At 40.6% G+C, this 23,997-nt stretch overlaps 1 protein-coding gene across 1 annotated transcript; it reads left to right on the forward strand.

Moving 5' to 3' along the window:
• The first annotated feature begins 12,915 nt into the window (after positions 1–12,915).
• Positions 12,916–13,902, forward strand: LOC124516567 (olfactory receptor 2A12-like). Its single transcript, XM_047085951.1, has one exon. The coding sequence runs from the start codon at positions 12,916–12,918 to the stop codon at positions 13,900–13,902; it is 987 nt and encodes a 328-aa protein (XP_046941907.1).
• The last annotated feature ends 10,095 nt before the right edge of the window (positions 13,903–23,997 follow it).

Genomic DNA, 23,997 nt, shown 5'->3' on the forward strand with positions numbered 1-23,997 from the left:
ATAAATCCCACTTGGTCGTGGTGAATAATTTTTTTAATGTATTGTTGGATCCAGTTGGCTAATATCTTGTTGAGGATTTTTGCATCCATGTTCATCAGGGAAATTGGTCTATAGTTCTCCTTTTTAGCGGGGTCTTTGGTTTTGAAGTCAAGGTAATGCTGACTTCATAGAAAGAGTTTGGAAGTTTTCCTTCCATTTCTATTTTTTGGAACAGCTTCAAGAGAATAGGTGTTAACTTTTCCTTAAATGTTTGGTAGAATTCCCCTGGAAAACCATCTGGCCCTAGACGCTTGTTTTTTGGGAGATTTTTGATTACTAATTCGATTTCTTTACTGGCTATGGGTCTGTTAAAATTTTCTATTCCTTTCTGTTTCAGTTTTGGTGGTTTATGTTTCTAGGAATTTGTCCATTTCTTCCAGATTGTACATTTTATTGGTATATAATTTCTCATAATATTCTATTATTGTTTGTATTTCTGCTGTGTTGGTTGTGATTTCTCCTCTTTCATTCTTGATTTTATTTATTTGGGTCCTTTCCTTTTTTTTTTTTTTTTTTTTGATCACACTGGCCAGTGGTTTATCAATTTTGTTAATTCTTTCAAAGAACCAGCTTCTGGTTTCATTGATCTGTTCTACTGGTTTTTTTTTTTTTTTTTTTGATAGCATTGATTTATGCTCTAATCTTTATTATTTCCTTTCTTCTGCTCGTTTAGGTTTTTATTTACTGTTCTTTTACCAGCTCTTTAAGGTGAAAGGGTAGGTGTGTCTGAGACCTTTCTTCCTTCTTTAGGAAGGCCTAGATTCTTTACTCTTATGACCGCCTTTGCTGTGTCCCAGAGGTCTGGGGCTGTGGTATTATCATTTTCATTGGCTTCCATGTACTTTGTAATTTCCTCTTTAACTTATTTGTTAGCCCATTCATCCTTTAGTAGGATGTTCTTTAGTGTCCAAGTATTTGTTACCCTTCCAAATTTTTTCTTGTGGTTGGTTGATTTCGAGTTTCATAGAGTTGTGGTCTGAAAATATGCACAGTATGATCTCGATCTTTTTTTTAATTAATTAATTATTATTTTTTTAATGTTTATTTATTTTTGAGAGAGAGTGAGACAGAGCGTGAGCAGGGGAGGGGCAGAGAGAGGGAGACACAGAATCAGAAGCAGGCTCCAGGCTCCGAGCCATCAGCACAGAGCCTGATGCGGGGCTGGAACCACAAACCATGAGATCATGACCTGAGCCGAAGTCAGACATTCAACTGACTGAGCCACCCAGGCACCCCTGATCTCGATCTTTTTGTACTTGTTGAGGGCTAATTTGTGTTCCAGTAAGTGATCTATTCTGGAGGATGTTCCATGTGTACTGGAGAAGAATGTACATTCCACTGCTTTAGGATGAAATGTTCTGAATATATCTGTTAGGTCCATCTGGTCCAGTGTGTCATTCAAAGCCATTGTTTCCTTGTTGATTTTCTGATCAGATGACCTGTCCATTGCTGTAAGTGGGGTGAAAAAATTGAAGTCTCCCAGTATTATGGTATTATTATCAATGAGTTTCTGTATGTTTGTGATTAATTGATTTATATATTTGGGTGCTACCACATTTTCAGCATAAATGTTTACAGTTGTTAGGTCTTCTTGGTGGATAGACCCCTTAATTATGATATAATGCCCTTATTCATCTCTTGTTACAGTCTTTATTTTAAAATCTAGATTGTCTGGTATAAGTATGGCTACTCCAGCTTTCTTTTGTTGACCATTAACATGATAGATGGTTCTCCATCCTCTTACTTTCAATCTGAAGGTGTCTCTAGGTCCAAAGTGGGTCTCTTGTAAACAGCATAAAAATGGATCTTGTTTTCTTATCCTTTATGTTACTGTATGTCTTTTGATTGGAGGACTGAGTCCATTGACGTTTAGAGTGAGTACTGAAAGATATGAATTTATTGTCATTATGTTTCTTGTAGAGTTGGAATGTCTAGTGATGTTCTCTGGTCCTTTCTAGTCTTTGTTGCTTTTGGTTTTTATTTATTTATTTTTTGTCTTTTCTCTCCTCAGAGAGTCCTCCTTAAAATTCCTTGCAGGGCTGGTTTAGTGGTTATGAACTCCCTTAATTTTTGTTTGTCTGGGAAACTTTTAATCTCGCCTTCAATTTTGAATGACAGCCTTGATGGATAAAGACATCTTGTCTGCATATTGTTCCACTTCAGCACATTGAATATATCCTGCCACTCTTTTCTGGCCTGCCAAGTTTCTGTGGATAGGTCTGCTGCACACCTGATCTCTCTTCCCTTGCAGGTTAAGGACTTTTTCCCTTGCTGCTTTCATGATTTTTTCCTTACCTGAGTATGTTGTGAATTTTCTAAGTTGTTGTTACTTTCTAAGCGTCAAAAGAAAACAACTATGAATCTAGAATTTCATACCCAGCCAAATTATCATTCATGACTGACATATAAGACATATAAGACATGTCCATCATATAAGACCAAGTGCTGAACAAGGAAAATTTACCACTAATAAGCTCTTATTCAAAGAAAAGCCAAAGGATAAGAAGAAAATTTGATCCCAGGAAGTAGGAAATGCAAGAAGTAACACCAGAGTAGAGGACTATGAGCTAGGATTGGTAAATAGGAAGCCTTTCCACCAGCGACAGCAAAACTTGTTGCAGGCTGAATGCACATTGCTGGCAGTTCCCTTGGCTGTAGAAGTGACAAGAAGTCAAACACACTGGAAACAGAAAGAAAAGCCCCTTCCTCCTGCAGTGAATCTCTGGTGCTCTCTACTGACACAGTTTAACATTACAACGTGTCAGCGGGTAAAGGAAAAAATGTTTCAGGGTCCAGCTCCATTAGCACAAAATGAGACAATGCGCTCGGTTGGTTTGGGGCAACAGGCAATGAATTGGTAACTGGCATGGCAATGAATGAACAAAGAAACTGGTAAACATAGGTAAATCTAAACAAGCACCATGTGACTAAAATAATAATAGAAACTACTAATTTTGGGGCTATAGGGTGAGTCTGGCAGGCTGGTCTACCAGTGCTCCTAACTGTACACACAGAGTGCCTGCTGCACTCTGGATCTTCCTCTCCCCTGTTGGTTTTGGGGTAGGGGTAGGTGGGTTGGTGATGAAGTTGCTCTAGGAAGGGCCAGGAAAGCTATCCTGGTAAGAGTTCACCATATGTGAAGCAAAAATGTAGAGATCTCCAAGGAGAAATAGACAAATTCACAATTATTTTTGGAAATCTCAAGACCCCTTTCTCAATAATCAATAAGACAAGTACATACAAAATCCACAGAGATATAGCAGACTTCAACAACACTATCAAACAACTTGACCTAATTGGCATTTATAAAACACTCCATCCAATGACAGCAGAATAAACATTTATTTCAATTACAGGGGTTATTTGATCCATACCGTCAATATTCTGGGCTATTAAACAAGTCTCAATAAACTAGAAAGTATTCAAGTCATGGAGAGTGTGTTCTCTAGTCACAGTGAAATTAAATTACGAGCCTGTAACAAAGATTTCTAAAAAATCTACAAATATCTGGAAACTAAATAGCAGGCTTCTAAATAACCCATGGACCAAAGAAGAAATGAACAAGGAAAATTAGAAAGTATTTTGAACTGGATGAATATGAAAACACAATATACCCAAATTTTTTCTTTTATGGAGAAAAGCTTCAGGGAACTATCAGTAGAAGCAATGAGAATGGATACTGGCCAGAAAAATCAGGTGACCAGCGTAGTCTATGACACCGATTTTAGCTATCACTCCTAAGGAATCAGTCCAAGAATGAAGTCTACATGTGTAAAGATATTCATTTCAGTATTGCTCATAAAAGGATTTGTCAAAATGTGTATGTCATTATGCATTCACTTAAGATGATATGTTGAATATAGCACAACTTGGGATAATGCATATGCTATAACATGAAGTGGATGGGGCGCCTGGGTGGCTCAGTCAGTTAAGTGGCCAACTCTTGGTTTTGGCTCAGGTCACGATCTGAGAATCTTGAGATTCTCTCTCTCCCTCTCTCACTACCCCTCCCCCACTTGCTATCTCTGTCTCTCTCTCAAAGGAAACAAATAAACTTAAAAAATTTTTTTAAACTTAAAAAAATAACATGAAGTCAATAAAAGCAGTCTACAAAAGGACCAGCATACAATAAATACAAATTTACACAAAAACTTGTAGTTGATAAGATAATGGAGAAAAAACACTAACAAGAAGATGGCTTTGGTTTTAGAGAAGTGGGATTATGGTTGATTTCCTTCTCATATTCTCCTGACTTTTCAGGAATGTAGTCATAACACAATGTTGACTGAGGCTTTTCCTGTTGTATCAAAAGTTTGGCTAAAAGCTCCACTTTCTGCAAGAGCCTCAATGAGTTGCCAGACACAACCCAGTCCTGTGTTCATCACTTCATCACCATGTACTTGTAGACTGTTTGAAAAGAACTGAGACATGGAAAGGACGTTCATTACATTGGAGAGTTCATTGTTTAGTGTAGGCTTTGTGCCAGGAGAGAGTAATGTGCTCTTCCCCTTTCGGTGGGGGAGGGGAATGGGTTCTTCCTGGCCCCTCACCTGTCAAGTGGAAGAAGCTCTAGGAGAACAGTCAGAGAGGCCACACAGAGATTTGTGCTGAGCTGCAGCAATTCTAGGCCTCCCTGCCCTGGCCTGAGGATGCAATCAGACAGGCACTCCAGGATCGACTGGGAGATTGACATGTGTCCCTCAAGTTTGGGATGAGTGAGACTAGTGTCTCCTTCCCACCGGGGGAATACTTAAGGCAAGAGGCTGACCAGAGAGGCCCCTGAAGGCAGGGAGAGCAGACAGGGTAGCGGCGAGGCCTGCATTCCCATTTGGTGTTGCAAAGATATGTGTGGATGCTGCATGTACATCCTGCCGATTCAGATAATGCAATGAAACTTGACTTTGCTCCTTGGTTGTTGAATGGATCATTCTGGCTGTGGTGTGGAGAGCAAATTGTCAGGTGGATGTGTGCAGGTGTAGAACTCCTTCATGAATTTTCCCTGGAATATAGTGGGGGCACGTTGATCTTCAGGGTGTTTCTTTTTGAGATCCAGAAAGGTTTCTTATATTGTACTCCTGGATATTGCCTCTGTTTTACTGTTTCTTCTGTAGAAACTCTTTAATACTTGCAGACAGATCTTTGTAACTCATCTCCGTTCCGTAATTATCCTAATTTTCTTTCTTCTTCCCTGTGTCCCGCGAATACTTTAATTTTTATGGAAGGCCCATTGTGCCCTTTACTGTCTCCACTTCAGGCTATTTTTGACTACTGTGGTAAATGTACTTTGTTGGCTTAAATGCATTCTTCCCTCAGTCTGTTATCTTCACATGATCTGCTTTGTCCTTTTGTACTTGACTGACATCACAGAACAGCTATTTAAAAATATTTGCCTTTCCAAATACAGGCTTTTCCTCTGAAGCTCCGGGCCACCGCTCTCTTCTCATGAGCTGCAGATACACGTTGGGGCGCTGGCCCTGGAAGTGCTGGCCTTGATGGACTGACAGAGTGGCAGAGTTAATGAGGGTGTTTGCACCGCAACGGGATGATGATGACCCTGATGTTGGTGGTGGGGAGATGATGAGTTGGGTGATAATGCTGAGGGCAATGATGCACTGGGGAAAGGGTGACATTTTGGGAGGGATGCCAAATGAATGTGGAGGTGAATACTAACAGGGCGATGTGGCTGTGGTAAGGTAACGTGTGATGAAAAAAACAGGTGATGGTGGTGGTGGAGGGGAAGGTGATTTGGGCAGGTGCTTGTTGGCTGGTGTACACGCTCAGGATAAAGTCAGGTTGAAGTTAAAGCAGGTTTCTTCAGATGCCTCTGAGGGACACTGGGTCACCTCTGATCTTGCTGCGTAGCTGCTGTGGCTGGCCCAGCTGTCTAATGAGCTGAAGTTCTTAATGGTGTTCCTTCCATGTTCTTAAACACTGAATTTAACAAGCTCCCCCAGGACTTCTCACGTCAGAGCAACTCCGCTGTGGCTTAGCCAGACCACAACCAGGAAGGAGGACTCCTGGGGCAGAGGGACCCAGGGGTGGCTCCCAGGAACTGGGGAACAAAGTTGGAGACTCACAGCAGGAGGGGGAAAGAGGAAGAGCAATCAAGACATTACTTTTGGCTTAATTGAGATGAGAAAAGTTTAACTCTGTATAACCAACAGTTCTTATATCCTCCTGGGAAACATCAGGCTAATGCAGAGCTGGTGGGGAATTCTCAGTAGCTCAATGTCTGGAGCCTATGATTACGTTTGGGAAGTCACGCACACAGTCCCAAAGCAGGCCCCCAGACTCAGCGGGCATACACTGCCTAAGAAGCTTCTCTCCACCTTGAACTAGCCTTGACATGTAAGTCAGTCACCGAAGATCACTGCTGTTAGCCTTACGGGGGACAGTGATAGCCCAATTACATCAGGAATCTCTCAAGTACTTTTACTGCTACTGTTTGTAATTTCTTTTTACTTTAATTATACAAGTGAACATCAATATATTCATTATAAACATTTAAACAATACAGATAAAGAAAAGTTCCCTTTGATTCTCTCTTCAATACTAGTCCCCTTAAATCTGCAAAAATCAAAATACATGGTAAAGATATATTGTTAACAATTTCATCATATGACTTTTGACAATTTGGGGAAATTGGGTAAATGAACTGAAAAATGCCCTAAAGGAAGAAAGAAGAAAAAAATATATGGCCACTTGAATAGTTGCAGAAAAAACATTTACTAAAAGCTTTCTTATTTTCTTTCTTATTTTTAAATAAACTTTTTTTTTGCGTTCTGTGAATTTTGAAGTGCTCTGTTTTTTGTGTTCATTCCTCTCAAGTATCTTCTGTTTTCCCCTGTGATTTCTCCTTTGACCTATTGGTTGCATTAGAGTGTATTATTTAATTTCCACATGTTGAAACTTAATTCCAATAGTAGAAAAAACCTTTGCACTTGCTCTGCCTTCCTTCCCTCCTCAGGGCCCTCACAGATCACGCAGGACTCCCAGGAACAATAATGGAGAGTGAGGGTAACAGGAGGTCAGTCATGGCTGCCTTCCTGAGGGGGTGGACCTGAAATTTAGGGCAGACTTAAAGACACAAGGCAAGAGGGTCTTCAGGTGTAGAGCATAGAAGGTGCAAATGAGGGAGAATAATAAATGTACAGGTGACTTACTTCCTATACACTTGGCACAGTCTTAAAAGCTTTCTATTTGTGAACTCCTTTTACCCTCCCTACAACTCTATGGAGCAGGTTCTAGTTTCCTGATAAAAGGCCTGGAGGCCTGGAAAGGTTTCTGAAACTTGCCCAAAGTCACAGCTGGTAACTGTGAAACTAGGGATCGAACATATGCAGTCTGGCGCTAACCCAGAGAAAATATGTGGCACAGGAGGGCATGGACCTCTGGGGAGTAGTCGGGGCTCCAGTCAGGGGGTCTTGAGTACTAGGTGATGGGAGTACAGACTTGATACTCAGTCCCTGGGGGATTTAAGGCACAGAGAGTTTGTTGGAAGTCATTGGATTTGTCCTCCTGGGAACTGGGGCCCCCGTGAGCACAGTTTCAAAGGAGAGCTCCTCAGGCTTCTGGCCCATCTCTCACACAGAGCCTGAGAGCAGGTAAAGAGCAGTGGGAGTGGGGACGGTGGCCCATGGCTTGGGTGTCTGCTCCTCTGAGGCATCCTTTCTCTGCTTGCTCTGGTTCTCTCGACTTTCTACAAATCTGCACATCTGCAGGTCGCTTCATGCCTATGCTCTTTGCTCTGTCCTATCCTTTGTCCACTTCTTCCCCAACTCTGACTTGCTCTCCATCCAACTACCTTTCTTTTCCCTCTGAGTATGCACATCTCCCTTAAGACATTTGGCCTTCAGTTGCCAATGAAGACAAAGAGAAGGGGGCTGTTGCTGGGGAGGCTGAGGCAGCGGGGCTCTCCCATGTCCCTGTCCCAATCAGGGGGACCCTTGGAAGTGGGCAAGTCAAGGGATGCAGGTGAGAGGTGGGGAAGGTTGATAGGACAGCACTAGGATATGGGAGAGGAGGAGGGAGGCTGCAAGGAGATCTCAGGAGAGGCAAGGATTTGGAGGACCACTCTGACATTGGGACTTGCTCTAAGGATCTCTTATTGAGGAGCGGGGAGCAAGGCAGATGCCTCCCACCAAGATACCTATAGTTCAGTGATGTTCCCTGTCACTGTTGTCCAAAATTGTGGGACTGAGAGTGCTTCTGGAGTTCTGGAGCTATCCCCCATCTCTATTCCCTCTTCTTCTCTTCTACCCACCCAATGCTCCTTCCCCCATACATTCTGCACCAGTAGAATGAGCGGACAAGGCCACAGTGAAAATGCTCTTTTATTTAGATTGCTCCTAGAAAATGCTGTAGGACTGAATGAGTGGTGGGACTGGGGGATGAGAGTCACAGTGAGAGGCTGCTACAGTGCTCCAGATATTAGGCATTGGGAAACAGGTGAAGATAGATAGTAAAGAGGACAGCGAAGATGGGAAAGACCTTAACTCCTCCGGATGGAATGGACCTCAGCAGTCCTGCTCCACCTCTAAGTCCAGGTTGATCCCACTGTGTCCCTGACATATGGTCAGCTAGATTCAGCCTGAACCTCTCAACAGAAACAGGGAGCTCATTGCTTCTCAGGACAGTCTTTTCTGTCTATGAATATCTCTGGATGTTGGAACTTTTCTGTAGTTAATCTGAAGCTTGGTGTCCTAGTAAAATTTATACTAATTCTAAATTTGGGACTATGCAGGGCAATTCTTATTCATCTTCCTTAATGCAGCCCTTTAGATACTTCTGTAGACAGACCTCAGCATCCTCCCTAGCTTAAATTTCTGCAGGGAAAAATCACCAGTTGCTTAGATTTGTTTTTGTACCATCATAATATATCTTTCTACAAGCCACAACTCGTCCATGTATCTCCTTAAGACTTTGGTCACAGGTGTAAATTCTACATTCCAAATATGTTTGCCCCACTGGAGAGGGCAGGTATCAATCACCTCTATTTATCCTGCCAATATAGCTTCTAGGATGGAATCTAAGACAGGCATCCCTGCTTTAACAATTTAATAAATATTAATTGAGTTGCTACCATGTGCCCAGCACAATGATTGACACTAGAGATATACTAGTGAACAAAACAAAGTTTCTGCTTTTACAACCTACTTGGGGACAACAGACAATAATCAGATAAATAGGTAAGTTTTTTTTTTAAACGTTTATTTATTTTTTTGAGACAGAGAGAGACAGAGCATGAACGGGGGAGGGTCAAAGAGAGGGAGACACAGAATCTGAAACAGGCTCCTGGCTCTGATCTGTCAGCACAGAGCCCGACACGGGGCTTGAACTCACGGACCGCGAGATCATGACCTGAGCCGAAGTCGGCCGCTCAACCGACTGAGCCACCCAGGCGCCCCAATAGGTAAGTTTTTTAAGAAGTGAGAAGTACAATAAAGAAAGTAAAGCTGACTAAGGAGACAGTGAAGGATGGCTGCATTTCAGACAGGATGGTGAAGAAGGGGCTCTCTGATGAGTGACAGTTGGGCAGGGAACTGAAGGAAGTAGAAGAACTCCCCCCTAAAGAGATCTGGTAGAAGAGAGCATAAGTACTGGATGTTGTGGCAAAAGTCTTTAGGTGAAAATCTAGTTGGCAGTTGTTGGACTCGAAAGGGTAACAGTGACAGTGTGGTTTTTGTGGAATGAGACAAGGGGACAGTAATGGGAGATGAGATCCAAGAGCTAGAGCATGTAGTAAAAATTAGGAGTTCAGTCTTGGATGTGAGAAGTTTGAGAAGTTAAACATCAACAGGCAGAGTTCAAGTAGGCAGTTGGACATAAGGAATATAGGGGGACCATCCAGGCAAGAGATATAAATATGGAGATGTATATAAGGCAGGAGATGGGCTGGCTTCAGACACTTTTGGTTCTCATCTCACTTGGTATCTATCCATATTTGACCACAAAGACCATCCTCTCCTTGTAGACCTTGTCTCTCCTTGGGTTTCTGTGTCACATGTAATCCATCTTTGGCCTCTCGACACCATCTTCTCTGGATTCTCTCCTTGAAGCCAACCCTTAGAGTGTGGCTTCTCAGAGTGCTGCTTTCAGCTGTCTTCTCCCTCTACACGCTCTCCCCAGGTGATCTCATCTCTTCCGATGGCTTCAGTTCCTATAGAAGTGCTGAGAATGCTCAGATTCCTGTCTCTAGAGCTTTCTTTTCAGCTCTCAACCATCAGCCAAACAGATACTGGGAGTCCCACAAACTCCCCGACTCCAAAACTAGACTCATCATGTGTCCTTCTTCCCTCCTTCCCAAACTTTCCACTCCCATGTACCCAACCTCAGTGAATGACACCATCACCCCCACCCATTTACTCAAACTTGGAATCCATCCTTGACCCATCTTTCTTTCTCACCACTCCTTAATCACTTACCTACATCCATAGACTCACCTCCTAAAGACTCTTGTTGAATACCTACCTTTCATATCAATATTTGCTCCCACTCTCATCCTTTCCTCCCTGAATTGCTGCAGTCTCCACACTGCAGCCAGTGTGATTGTTGCCAGACATAAGCCTGATGTCATGCCTATTTGGTGGATCCTTATGTTCCTTTCTATAAAATCCACCCTCATTAGACCATTTTGTAGGGCTTTATAGGTCCTCCATGGTCTGTCCTTGCCTACCTCTTTACCCCATCTCCCATCACTCTCTGGCTAGCTAATGCTTCATGACTTCACACAGATGACTTTCTCTCCCTGGTATATCCTTTCCTGCACTTTCCCTGTAGTTAGCGTCTACCCACTCTTCAACGACCAGCTTGGCTCTTACCTCCTGCAAGATGTCTTCTATAATTCTTCAGATTGAGTTAGGCTTGCTGTAGCAAGTTGCAAGCAGCAAGGAGGAAGTATGTTATGTTTCTTTACCTTTTAGTTTGTCAATTCCTCATCCCAATTCCCAGTGGCTTTAGCCACTGCCAGGCTTGCAGTAAGAGAGAGATGAGGTGAGGGGCAAGACAGTCCTGAGTTGACTGGTACTATCTTGATAATCTAAAAATTGTATTCTTGTTCTTCTCTGGTTTTTAAAGATTATTCCTTTCTTTATGGAATTCTTTCATTGCCACTAGTTTTTATTTTATTTTATTTTATTTTTATTTTATTCTATTTTATTTTTTTATTTAAAAATTTTTTTTTATTTTTAGTTTAGAGAGAGGGAAGACTATTTTTAATCTAGTAGGGACTAGACTAGACAGAGAAAGAGAGGGAGAGAGGATCTTGAGCGGGCTCCATGCTCAGCACAGAGTCCAACATGGGGCTCAATCCCATAACCCTGGGATTATGACCTGAACCAAAATCAAGAGTTGGACACTCAACCAACTGAGCCACCCAAGTGCCCCAGCATTGCTATCAGTTTTTGAAAATCCAGTCTGATAATCTTTGTCTTTCAGTAGGCTTGCTTACTAATATACATTTAATGTAGTTACTATTGTAATTAGGTTTGAGTCTATCATTTTAATACTTGTTTCCTACTTGTTCCAAGTGTTCTTTTTTTCTTTATTCCACTTTTCCTGCCTTCTTTTGAATTAATCAAAAACTTTTAATTATTCCCTTTACATTCTGTACTGTATTTTGAGTTTTACTATTTTTTAAAATTATTCTTTTGTTATTCTACAACAGGGATTGGTAAACCTTATATTTTTAAAAGGGTTTTTAAAAAACAAATAAAAATATGCTACAGTGACTGTATATTCTGTGCAAATCCTAAACTATTTATTGTCTGACTCCTTACGTGAAAAAGTGTCTTGACACCTGATCTAGAGACTAAAATATGCATCTTTGGCTTATAGTCTCACTTAAAGTGCCATTTTCCAAACAATGCAAAATCTAACAACAGTTTAAGTCCATTTCCTCCTCCTGCTTGTTAGACCATTTTTGTCACATATTCAACTTCTATGTGTATATTTAAAGCTCCAACAAGGTGTCGCTATTTTTGTTGCTTTAAACAATTAATATTCTATGATATTTACACACACATTTATGATTTCTGGTGTTAATTTTCTCTTTCAATTGCATACTTCCATCAGGGACCATTTGCCTTTAGCCTAAAGAAGCTCTTTAATATTTCTTTTACTGTGAGTCTTTTGGTAATTGATTATCGGGTTTTTGGAGAGCAAACAGCTTTCATTCCTTATGGATATATTTGTTGAGTATAGTATCCTAGCATGGTAGTTTCTTTCCCTCCATCTCTTGTTCCTTCCTTCCTTCTCTCTCTCTCTCTCTCTCTCTCTCTTTCTCTCTGTCTCTCTCTCTCTCATGTATTACCCACCTCTGGTCCATGGAAATACATGACTTTGACTTGTCATGAAGCTGAATTTATTTCCAAATGATAGTTGTCTTCTGGAGTAAGTCATATATCCAATAACTATGTCTCTAAAATTCCAGAGTACCTGTTAGGCTACTCAAGTAGTCCCACTGAAGCCCATTTTGATAAAAGCTTCCAAGGAGGGGTAGAAATCTCCATTTGGTATGACACTCACAACAGATGCTGTAATCTCAAATATCCAATTATTTTTTTGACTGCTTTGAAATCTTTTATAAGCTCCATGAACTATGGCGAGTTCAGGAAGTGCAGGACACAGTTTTGGACACTCCTTTTTGCAAGTTCTACATTTTGAAATGTGAAATTTATTATCTGTAGTCTCAGAATAAACTAGGATTAAGTAATACAATATTAACATGCTGTTTCATATAAAATGGAAATTCTTTTTTAAAAAATTTGGTTCCCAGCTTTGTGGGTGTCCTAATGAGAACCTACTTTGCTACTTATATTTGGCCCTCCTAATAAAAGAGTAGCATCAGGGTTTGAATCTGAAGACTTTATTTTATGAATGATTATGGCTCTGTTCTTTCTCTATACCAGGAGAAGGATGCAAGACTTACGCTGGGGAAACCATAGCTCTCTTACTGAGTTTATTCTTTTAGGATTCTCTCGTAACACAGAGATAAATGTTATTCTATTCAGTGTCTTCCTCTTCCTCTACCTCATCACTCTTCTGGGCAATGGGCTTATTATCACCTTGATACGCATGGACTCCCGCCTCCACACACCCATGTACTTTTTCCTCAGTGTCCTATCCATTATGGATATGGGCTATGTCACCACCACAGTGCCCCAGATGCTGGTACACCTGGTTTGCAAGGAGAAGACCATCTCCTACATTGGATGTGTGGCACAGATGTACATCTTCCTGATGCTAGGAATCACTGAGTCTTGGCTTTTTGCAATCATGGCTTATGACAGGTATGTGGCCATTTGCCATCCCCTGAGGTATAAAGTCATTATGAGCCCTTTGCTATGTGGGTCAATGGTGGCCTTCTGTGGATTCTGGGGTATCAGCTGTGCCCTGATATACACTGTCTCTACTATGATTCTTCCCTATTGTGGTCCTAATGAGATCAATCACTTCTTCTGTGAAGTACCTGCAGTCTTGAAGTTGGCCTGTGCAGACACATCTCTCAATGATCAGGTGGACTTCATCTTGGGCTTCATTCTTCTGTTGGTCCCACTCTCCCTCATCATCATTGTCTATATCAATATTTTTGCTGCCATCTTGAGAATTCGCTCAGCCCAAGGGCAGCTCAAGGCCTTTTCCACCTGTGCCTCCCACATTACTGTTGTCACTATGTTCTCTGTACCATGTATGGTTATGTACATGAGACCTGGTTCTGAATCTTCCCCAGAAGAAGATAAGAAGTTGGCTTTATTCTACAACATCATCTCTGCCTTCTTCAATCCTATCATCTATAGTCTTAGGAACAAAGATGTGAAGAGAGCTTTACTCAAAGTGACAGGCTGGGGTAAAGCAATAGAATGAAGTCACAGAGGCATGGGTACCGGCAACAAACCTGGGACACAGCCTACATGACTTCTCCATCTAAATTCTTTCCAACATCCAATGGGCACACATGATGTATTAATGGGTTAGTCTCAGTAAGATCATATCTCAGAACACCCAGGAGGTTATGGCAATAGGTGTCCCTCAAGCATAAAGACACCTGACAGGGAACTCCATGAAGGCACGCCTATATTTGATTCATTTCTGTACCACCAGTTTACAAGACCTGGCATAGAATTGGCACCAATATTCATGTTTCCTATTACTGAGTGAACATGCACCTGAGTGCTTGATCTCTGGATTCATGAAATAAGTTCAAATTGATGGGCATAAGATGACTTCTGGTCAGTGACTGACTAATGGGCAGTTACTAGTTACTGACTAACGGTCAGTAACACCATTAAAGCTCAGTCAGGGATTTGACAAGGTCTGAACCACAGAACAATTTAAGAAAATCTATTGTAATCGTATAAAATAGGGTTCAGGAAAGTAATATAGGTCACAGGTCATTTCTCATTCAATACTATTAGGAGAGTATTCATTTAGGGCACATAAACCCTCATGTATCTAAAGTAAGGAGCTCTGTCTTAGTGAAGTGATATTTTCAGGGGAGAGCAGAATCTCCTAGCAATTGGGAAAATCTCCTCCCACCCAGACACTTTCATAATGCATTTTTAACTTTATTGAAATACATTGACATATGGGGAACTATAGATATTGAAAGTATACAATTTGATGAGTTTTGAAATGTGTATATATACTTATGAAAACACCACCATAATCAAGATCATTATCATCAACCCCCAAAGTTTCCTTGTGACTCTTTGCAGTTCCTCTGTGTTAGTTATCTATTGGTGTGTGACAAATTACCCCCAAATTTTGTGGTTTAAAACAATAAACATTTATTTTTTCTGTGGGTTAGGAATCTGAGCAAAGTTTAGCTGGATCCTCAGATTAGGGAGTCTCAGAAGGCTGTAATCAAGGAATCAGCTACAGAAATCCTACCACTTGACTGGGGAAGGATCTGCTTCCAAGCTCACTTGATTGTCACCAGGGTTCAGTTTCTGGTGGGCTTTTAGACTGAGGGTCTTTCCTGACAGCTGTACAGAGCATCCATCAGTTTCTTCCATGTAGGCCTCTCCTCAGAGCAGCTCTTCACCTGGCAGTTGGCTTCTTCATCAGAGAGATTGTGAGCAGGGTGGAGCCAGGGTCTTCTGTAACCTACTCTTGAAAGTGATTTCCCATCACTTGTGGGATATTCACGAGAAGCAAACTACTAGGTCCTGCCCAGACTCAAGGGGAGGGGATGACTCAAGAGTGTGAATACCTGAGTGCAGGGGTTATTGATTCATGCAAAACTGTTTAGACTCTTACTGATCAAGGAGTGGTCTGGGGATTAGCATCACCAACATCATTCGGGAGGTGTTAAGAAATGCAGAATTTTGGTATTTCCACACCTAAGGAATCAACATTTGCATTTTAAAAGATTCTACAGGTGATTCCTACACACTTCTAAGTTTGAGAACAACAATTTAGCCAACACTGCAAGGACCATATCACACCACCTGTGTAGTATAAACTACAGCCTTTTTAAATTAAATTTTTAAAAAAGTTAAGCTCAATAGTGAATGAAGCTTTTGGAAAACTCAAGGGGAGAAACTGAAATTTCCTCGACACAGGTGTGGCTCCAGGTTTCTGGTAAGATTGACATAACATTCTCTTGGCTCTGTGGCTTCATCGTGAGCTCCTTTCCCATCTCTAGTGAGCCTCCTAACACTGTGCTTATCTTGAAGAAAACCTGAACTCAGCTCTTGGCTTCCTTATATGCAGGCTCTCACCTTATTTTTGTTGAGAATGAAAAGGAGGACAATAGAGTCCTCTTGAATTGGAAGAAAGGAAAAGGGAATAGAGTACTAATATTTTATTATTATTTAATCTCAAAGAAAAATAACCTTTTTTTTAGTCCTGATTTTCCCTGCCAGCCATCAGTCCTTTCTTTGCTTTTGGAGAAAATTTCCAGGAAACAGTTGTCTACAGTTCTGTCTCTAACTCTTGTCTTACAATTTTCTCTGAAACACACCTGTCAGGTTTCACTCTTGTGACACTACTAATATTTCCTCCACCACCACTTATGTCAAGGTAACTGTTGACCCTCACATTGTTCACTGCACTGGTCACTTCTCAGTCCTTGTATACAACCTTCAGAGTCATTTGACATATTTGATCTCTCTTTCCTACTTGAAGCACTTACTTGACTTGCTTCCAAAACTCCACACCCCTTATTTAATGGCCAGTACTTCTTAGTCTCCTTTTTCTAGTTTCTCTTCTTCTTGACCTTTTAATTTTTTAAAAATTTTTAATGTTTATTTATTTTTGATAGAGAGAGACCGAGCACAAGTGGGGGAGGGGCAGAGAGAGAAGGAAACACAGAATCCGAAGCAGGCCCCAGGCTCCGAGCTGTCAGCACAGAGCCCAACATGGGGCTCAAACTCACAAATGGCGAAATCATGACCTGAGCTGAAGTCAGACACTTAACTGACTGAGCCATTCAGGCGCCCCTCCATGTTCTTTTTTTTGTTTTTTGTTTTTTAAAGTGGAATCTTTTGTTTTAAAGCTTATCTATTTATTTTGAGAGAGAGAGGGAGAGAGAGAGAGGGAATGAATGATCAGGGGAGGGGCAGAGAGAGAGAGGGAGAGAGAATCCCAGGCAGACTCTGCACTGTCAGTGCAGAGCCTGATGCCAGGCTTGAACTCACAAACCATGAGATCATGACCTTATGCAAAGTCAGATGCTTAACTGACTGAGACACCCGGGTGTCCCCATTCCATATTATTATCCTTGACCAACACCTCATCTGGATAGGATGCTTCACTTGGGGAGGTGTCTCAAGCCTGCATTCCTGTAGGGCCTGACTGCTGGATGCCTTTTTTTTTTTTTTTTAATTTTTTTTTTCAACGTTTATTTATTTTTGGGACAGAGAGAGACAGAGCATGAACGGGGGAGGGGCAGAGAGAGAGGGAGACACAGAATCGGAAACAGGCTCCAGGCTCTGAGCCATCAGCCCAGAGCCTGACGCGGGGCTCGAACTCACGGACCGCGAGATCGTGACCTGGCTGAAGTCGGACGCTTAACCGACTGCGCCACCCAGGCGCCCCTGGATGCCTTTTTTTAAAGAGAGGTTTTAAAAACTTTATTTTTCTATTGAAATATATTTGACATATAATACTGTATACATTCAAGATATGCAACTCGTTGATTTGAGATATTTATATATGGTAATATGATTACCATTGTAATGATAGTTTGCACCATTATCACACCACATAATTATCATTTCTTTTTTGTGATTAGCATAACTAAGATCTAGACTCTTAGTAAGTTTAGTTATTATAATGCAACACTGTTGTCCATATTCACTATACTGTGCATTAGATCTTTATTTACTCATTGCAAGTTTCTTGATTGGGTCACCACACTTGTCAGTGACAATTTCTACTGGCCAAGGGAGTACAAGATATATATTCCCTTGCCCTCCTTGCAAACCAATTTCCCCTGGTAACAGGAACCAGGCAATATAGCACCCCTCTCCTCCATTTGGTTTACAAGAGTGGCCAGCAAGCAATCTCAGCGTCTAATAGAACCATAGATCTCATTCCTAATGAATGAATTCCTCCTTTGAGCACAAACTCAAAGTTGTAGGGACAGGAAGCAAAACTTCTCTTGAAAGCTATTTCTCTGTGTGTCTGACTTGATGGTTCAGTGGTTATGATAACACAGTTTATGATGGGCTATTTTATTTGCCTAGTCATGTGGTGGGTGACCTGCAGTAAGATTTTCAGCTTCTACCAGGGCATGAGATCTATGAAAAAAACAACAACAACAACATTGTATTTTGAAATAATTTACGATTCACAAGAAGTTGCAAAAATAGTGAATTGAGCTCTTGTGTATCCTTTATCCAGCTTCCCTGCATTATCATATCCAGTAAACTGACATCAGTATACCACTACTAATGAAACTACAGATGTTATTACAATTTCACCCTGTATTACATGTACCCATTTGGGGGGATATATGGTTTTAAGAAAAATTTTTATATTCATAGCTTCATGTAACCACAATAAGGATACAACATTGTTCCATTACCACAAAGAGGGCTGGCACTGATTGTCTATGATCTATTTTGTCACTTTAACTGAAAATGTTACACAAACAGGAGTGAGTGGGTAACTTAGTTGGTTAAACATCCGACTCTTGATTTTAGCTGACTCGGGTCATGATCTCATGGTTGAAGGATCAAGCCCTGCCCAGGGCTCTGCGCTAAGCATGGAGCCTACTTAAGGCTCTCTCTCTCTCTCTCTCTCTCGCTCTCTCTCTCGCTCTCGCTCTCTGTCTCTCTCTCTCTCTCACCCCCTCTGCCCCTCCTCCCTGACCTGTGCTCTCTCTCTAAAATAAACAAACATTAAAAAATAAAATGTTACATAAATGGAATCATACAGTATGTAACTTTTTGAGACTAATAAAAAAAAAAACCCAAAAAACCCAGCCTGATGTCTTTGAGATCCATCTAGATTGTTGTACATATCAATGGTTTGTTCCTTTGTATTGCTGAATAGTATTCTCTTGTATGAAGGTACCACAGTTTATCCATTCACCTGTTGAAGTACATTCAGATTGTTTTTAGTTCTTGACTTTTATGAATAAATCTGCTATGAATATTTGTGTAAAGATAAAAAAACAAGTTATTTTTTTTCTAGAACAAATTCTCAGGAATGTGTTTGCTGGGGTTGTATGATATGTGTATGCTTATAGTAATATTCTAACCCAAACCACAATGAGATACCACTTTACCTACTTGGAAGGCTATAGCTTAAAATACTACATTAACAAGTATTGGTGAGGATGTGGAGAAATTGGAACTCTTACACATCGGTGGTAAGAACATAAAATGGTACTGCTGCTTTGGGAAATAATAGTTCCTCAAAATGTTAAACATAGAGTTATCATATGAGCCATCAATTTCAGTCCTAGATGTATAAGAGAAATGAAGACATATGTTTACACAAAAGCTTGTATATCAATATTCCTAGCATCATTATTCATAATAGCCAAGAAGTGGAATCAATTCAAATGTCCATCAACTAAATGGATAAAAAATATGGTATATCCATACAACGAAATGCTACTTTGCAATAAAAAGGAATGAAGTAATAATACATGCTAAATGATGACCCTTGAAATCAGTGAAAAAAAGCCAGTCAGAAAAGTCTGCATTTTATAGGGTTTCATTTATAGAAAATGTCTAGAATAGGTAAATCTATGGGCAGAAAGTAAATTAGTAGTAGTTGGGTAGACCTGGGGATAAGAGTGGGGGAGAAGGAGTGATTGCTAATCGGTATGGAATTTCCTTTTCGGGTGATGAAATGTTCCAGAATTAGATTGTGGTGTTAGTTATATGGTTCTGTGAATATAATAAAAACCATTGAATTTGCACAGGGCCAGTGGGTGAGTTTTATGGTATATAAGTTATATCTCAATGCAGCTGTTTTACAAAAGCATACACCAAACTGTTCTACAGAGAGGCTATACAATTTTGCATTCCCACTAGCTATGATCCTGTTGCTCTGCATGCTTCCTAGCCTTGAGTGTTGTCAGTATTTTTCATGTAAGCCAGTATAACAGGCTAAATAGTGTAAGAGTATAGTGACACCTCCTCATGGCTGTCGTCTGTATTTGACTAACAGTTCATGATATAGAAAATCTTTTCATGTGCTTAATTGCATTTATTTGCCATCTGTATAACCTCTGTTGAAGTGTTTGTTCAAAATCTTGTCCATTTTCTAACAGGATTCTTTATTTTCTTACAGTCAAGCTTAGAGAGTATTATATATATTCTAGATACAAGTTCTTTGTCAGATATGGGACTTGAGAATATTTTCTCCCAGTATATGGCCTGTCTTTTCATCTTTTAACAGGATCTTTTGCAGAGCAAAAGTTTTCCATTTTGGTGAAGTCCAGTTTATCAGTTTTTGAATTTATGGATTACATTTTGGTATAAACATCTAAGAAATTGTTGCCTAAATCTAGGTCATAAAGATTTTCTCCTATTTTTTAAAATAAGTTTCATAGCTTTACATTTAACACTTAATCAAAACAGTAATGCCTCTGATCCTGCAAAATGACTTTGACCGTTAGATGAAGGAGCTGGTTGGGGCTGGACCCTGCAGGCCACAAAAGACTGGCCATGAAACACCACTTAGTACTAGTGGCACTTTGTCATGGACACAGCATCCTTTGTGTCTATCAGAAAAAGACCTTCGTGCTTCTCTGGTCACCATCCCATCAGCTGTAGCGGCCAGAAGGGCCAAATGAGCCCCAGTAGAGACACCAAGGAATCTGTCACTGCAACCCAAGTCTGATAGGTACCACTCTGGGAACAGGCTGGGACAGAACATTTCATCAGGACCCCTTGTAAGAGGAAAGTAATGCAGGAAGGAGTAATGTGCCTGGCACCCCTGCTCTGCAAATCTCTAGTAATCATGAATCTCAGAACGGGAAGCGATGTCAGAGGTTACCCGGGTTGGCCTCCTGGCCTCTGCAAGCCTCATCTCTGTGGTCTTTCTGACCAGGCTCAGAGTAAGCGACCACTTCTACTACCTCATTTGGCAGCCTGCTTCTGAACATGAGTACTTGACTCACATTCTGTTTGACCACGTGTTCATACTGAGCTGTTAAAACATAGAGTATGAACATGGCTGGCTGCATAGAAATAAATATTTTTTTTTCCTGCAATGCTCTGGCCACAGCATGGACTTTGAGAAAGTTCTGGCTGCCATACAATCAGGATCTGGACTGATCGCTAGTACTTGGTTGTGCAAAATATGAATGTGTTTGGAAAAAAAAAGTGGGTATGAACCAATGGGATTTTTCACTATAATGACATTACTCCCCTATTTGTTGATTGATTTGAGGTATCCCACTCATGATAATGTGCACTGTAGCAGAAAAGATCAAGATTAGGACTGAAAGAACCATCACATACAAAACTTTGTAGGAAGCAGTGAAGGCAGTGTTTAGATGGACATTTATAGCTCTATAGGTATTTATTACAAAACAAGAAAGACTGAAAATACTGAGCTAGTCATTCCCATTCTGTTTACTAGAGTAAATATAAAGAGAGCAGGAGGGAGATAATAAAAACAAAAGCAGAAATCAATTTGTAGAAGGTTAATTAACAAAGCCAAAATCTGTTTCTTTGAAAATACAAAATAGATGCTCCTCTGGCAAGATTGATCAAAGAATAAAGGGATACATATTAAGAATTTGTACATATTAAGATACATATTAAGAATTTAAAAAGGGGGATACAGAGCTACACATACAACAAACTTAAAAAAAAGTTTGATGCCGGTAAACTTGAACACCAAGATAAAATGGACAATTTTCAAGAAAAATTTAAATTGCCAACATTGATTGAAGCAGGAGGAGGAAATGGAAATAGTAAATCACCAGAAGCTCTTTGGAAGAGGGGTTAGTTTACATGCTACAGGGGACAGACATGGTCAGAACTCTGGTTAGAGAAGTTTGAGATTTTCTCAATGGAACTAGCTGGGATGGCTCAGTGGGAAAGCTTGTTCCAGAAATGGAAGAGATTTGCCCTATTTGGAAAAAAAAATAAAGTGTCTGTAACAATGTCAGACTGGACTCTATCAAGGCAAACTGTGTGTCTGTGTTCACTGGAATTTCCTGGGAATCCATGATTTCATCCCTGCTGTGTGAATTTAAGAGAAGAGGCTCATAGAGTGGATTGGGCCATTGAAAGCCTCTACTTGCCAGATGTCTGGACATACTGTGATTGGGGGTGAAATTAAATTGGGGTGAGAGAGGAGCATGAGAACGAATGTGAAAACACAGATAAGGTAAGCTGCCTTAATCAGTTTATTAATTCATTAATTTGAAAAGGTGGGGAGTGTGGCTGTGTGTGTGTGTGTGGGCGTGCACAAGTGTGTACAAAAGTATGACTCAGTGGTACTCTCTCCTATTCTAAGCTTTAATGTGTGACTTCAAGGGTGAAAGGGTATTTACGACTATTAATGGTGTGATCATAACATGCTGTTCACCAGCTGTTTCTTGCTTTTATTCACTTAGCATCTTGTGAGCAGTCATATCATTAAATATTCTTATAAAATACATTTTCAATGGCTATGGAGTACACCATTATACCATAATATATTTAAATCACTCATGATGACAGATGTTTTCTGTTGGTTCCAATTTTTTCCTATGTAAGTAACACAATGAAAATGGTTATGTTACTTTTCCTGCCCTTTTGATGTCTATTTCCTAAAATGTCCTGAAAATAGAAGTATTGGGTAGGAAATTATGGACATGTGTAAGGTTCTTGATACATAAAGCCAAATCACCTTGCAAAAAGATGGGTACACTGGCCATGTACGAGAGTCCATGTTTCAATGGAGCCACCTCTGACTCCATTGTTTAAAAACTCTTCGCCATTTCAAAGGTGAAAAAGTGATATCTCATTGATACTTACATTTGCATTTCTTTGGTGCCTACTGTGATAGGATTTTCCCCACACATCTATTGATGATTTGAATGTCTTTTTTTATGAACTGTTCAGATCTGTTGCCAGTTTCCTGGGGTGTTTGTATTTTTCTTACCAATTTGTAAGAGCTCTTTCTATGTTCATGTCATTATCAACACGTCTGTAAGTATGTTGCAATGATATGCCCTGTTTTGTTATCTGCCTTTTAATTTTGATTCATTATTTATGTGACACTCTGGCTCCTGTGTGGTGGCATAGGGCAATATTTTTGAGGACATAGAGACCTACACCTTTGGCATGGACCCTGGTAACCCATGGAGGACATAGGCATTCATGTTGAATTTTCCGGCCAGTCCAGCTGATTTTTTTTTGCAAGGAGTTTCATAGTCACTGTACATCAGCAAGGGGGTAGGAAAGAACAACCTGAAGGTGTTGCCTGTTAGCCTATGGAACATGTATTGCTTTGTTGGGTGCTGGAGTTCCTATAGCAGCAAACAGAGGCAAAACCAGTAAATACAGTGATGCCCAGTAACATGACCCTGCAGATTAATGAAATTTGGGAAAAAACAATTTATGTTTGTAAAGATTCTATGAGGCATAGGAAGAGTTTCAGGGAAGGTCTCTCTAAGCAAGAGGGAGCAGAAGAGAAACTTCCCCTGGAGATTTTAACCTCTCCTGGACTGCCTAACTTTTGCATCTGGGGGGAACGTTATACCCACTCCCTCCCTAATTTTGCTCACCCTCAAGTGGACAGAGTCTCTCTTCCTTGAGATCACCCAAGACAGGCTGTAGTTTTCCAAAATGGACTTTATTAGAACAAGGGGCAAAGGAAAATCAAGAGGTGTAAAGATACAAAAGCATAAGAACGAATGGCTACAATACAAAGGTAGAAGATGAGTTCAAGGTGCACAATTTGTGGATGGGAGATAAGGGCTCACTTCCTCATTCTCACGTCTCTCACCCTAAGATTCTTCACTTCTCAGTTTTTGAGTTTTTAATACTCCCACTCCCTGCCTTTTTCCCTTTACTCTCTAGGGCTCCAGTTACTTCCACAGCCCAGAAGAAGATCATTGGCTAATTCAAGGTTGACAGTTCATCCCTAAGAAATAAATTTTAAACATTAAAACTAGTATCTGTTGAAAGCTGACTATTGCTAGTCTCGTACTAAATACTTTTCACATAGAATCTCACATCATCATTACAACCTCCCTGTGAGGAAGAGATAGATATAAACCTTAGAGAAGTTAAATGGCTTGCAAAAATTCATATGTCCTGCTAATGGCTAAAATCAAGTCTGTCATCCTGGCTCTACCTTCACAATCACCTCTGTCCCAAACCAGGTCACCACAGATGCTGTGGTTGTCTGAGTACTCAGTTCCTTCTCCCTAGGCCAGGGTGAAGGGTTAGCTTTATGGAGTACAGCCCTCCCAGGTCTCATGGAAGAGTCTTTGAGGGGTTGTGGGTGTGAGTCATGCTTTGTTTGGCTCCCCAGGTCTTCAGCTTTAAGGCC

This window comes from Lynx rufus, unplaced genomic scaffold, assembly GCF_022079265.1.
Source record: "Lynx rufus isolate CCGP_SWC_20201006 ecotype Redwood Valley unplaced genomic scaffold, mLynRuf1.p SCAF_2, whole genome shotgun sequence".
NCBI lineage: Eukaryota > Metazoa > Chordata > Mammalia > Carnivora > Felidae > Lynx > Lynx rufus.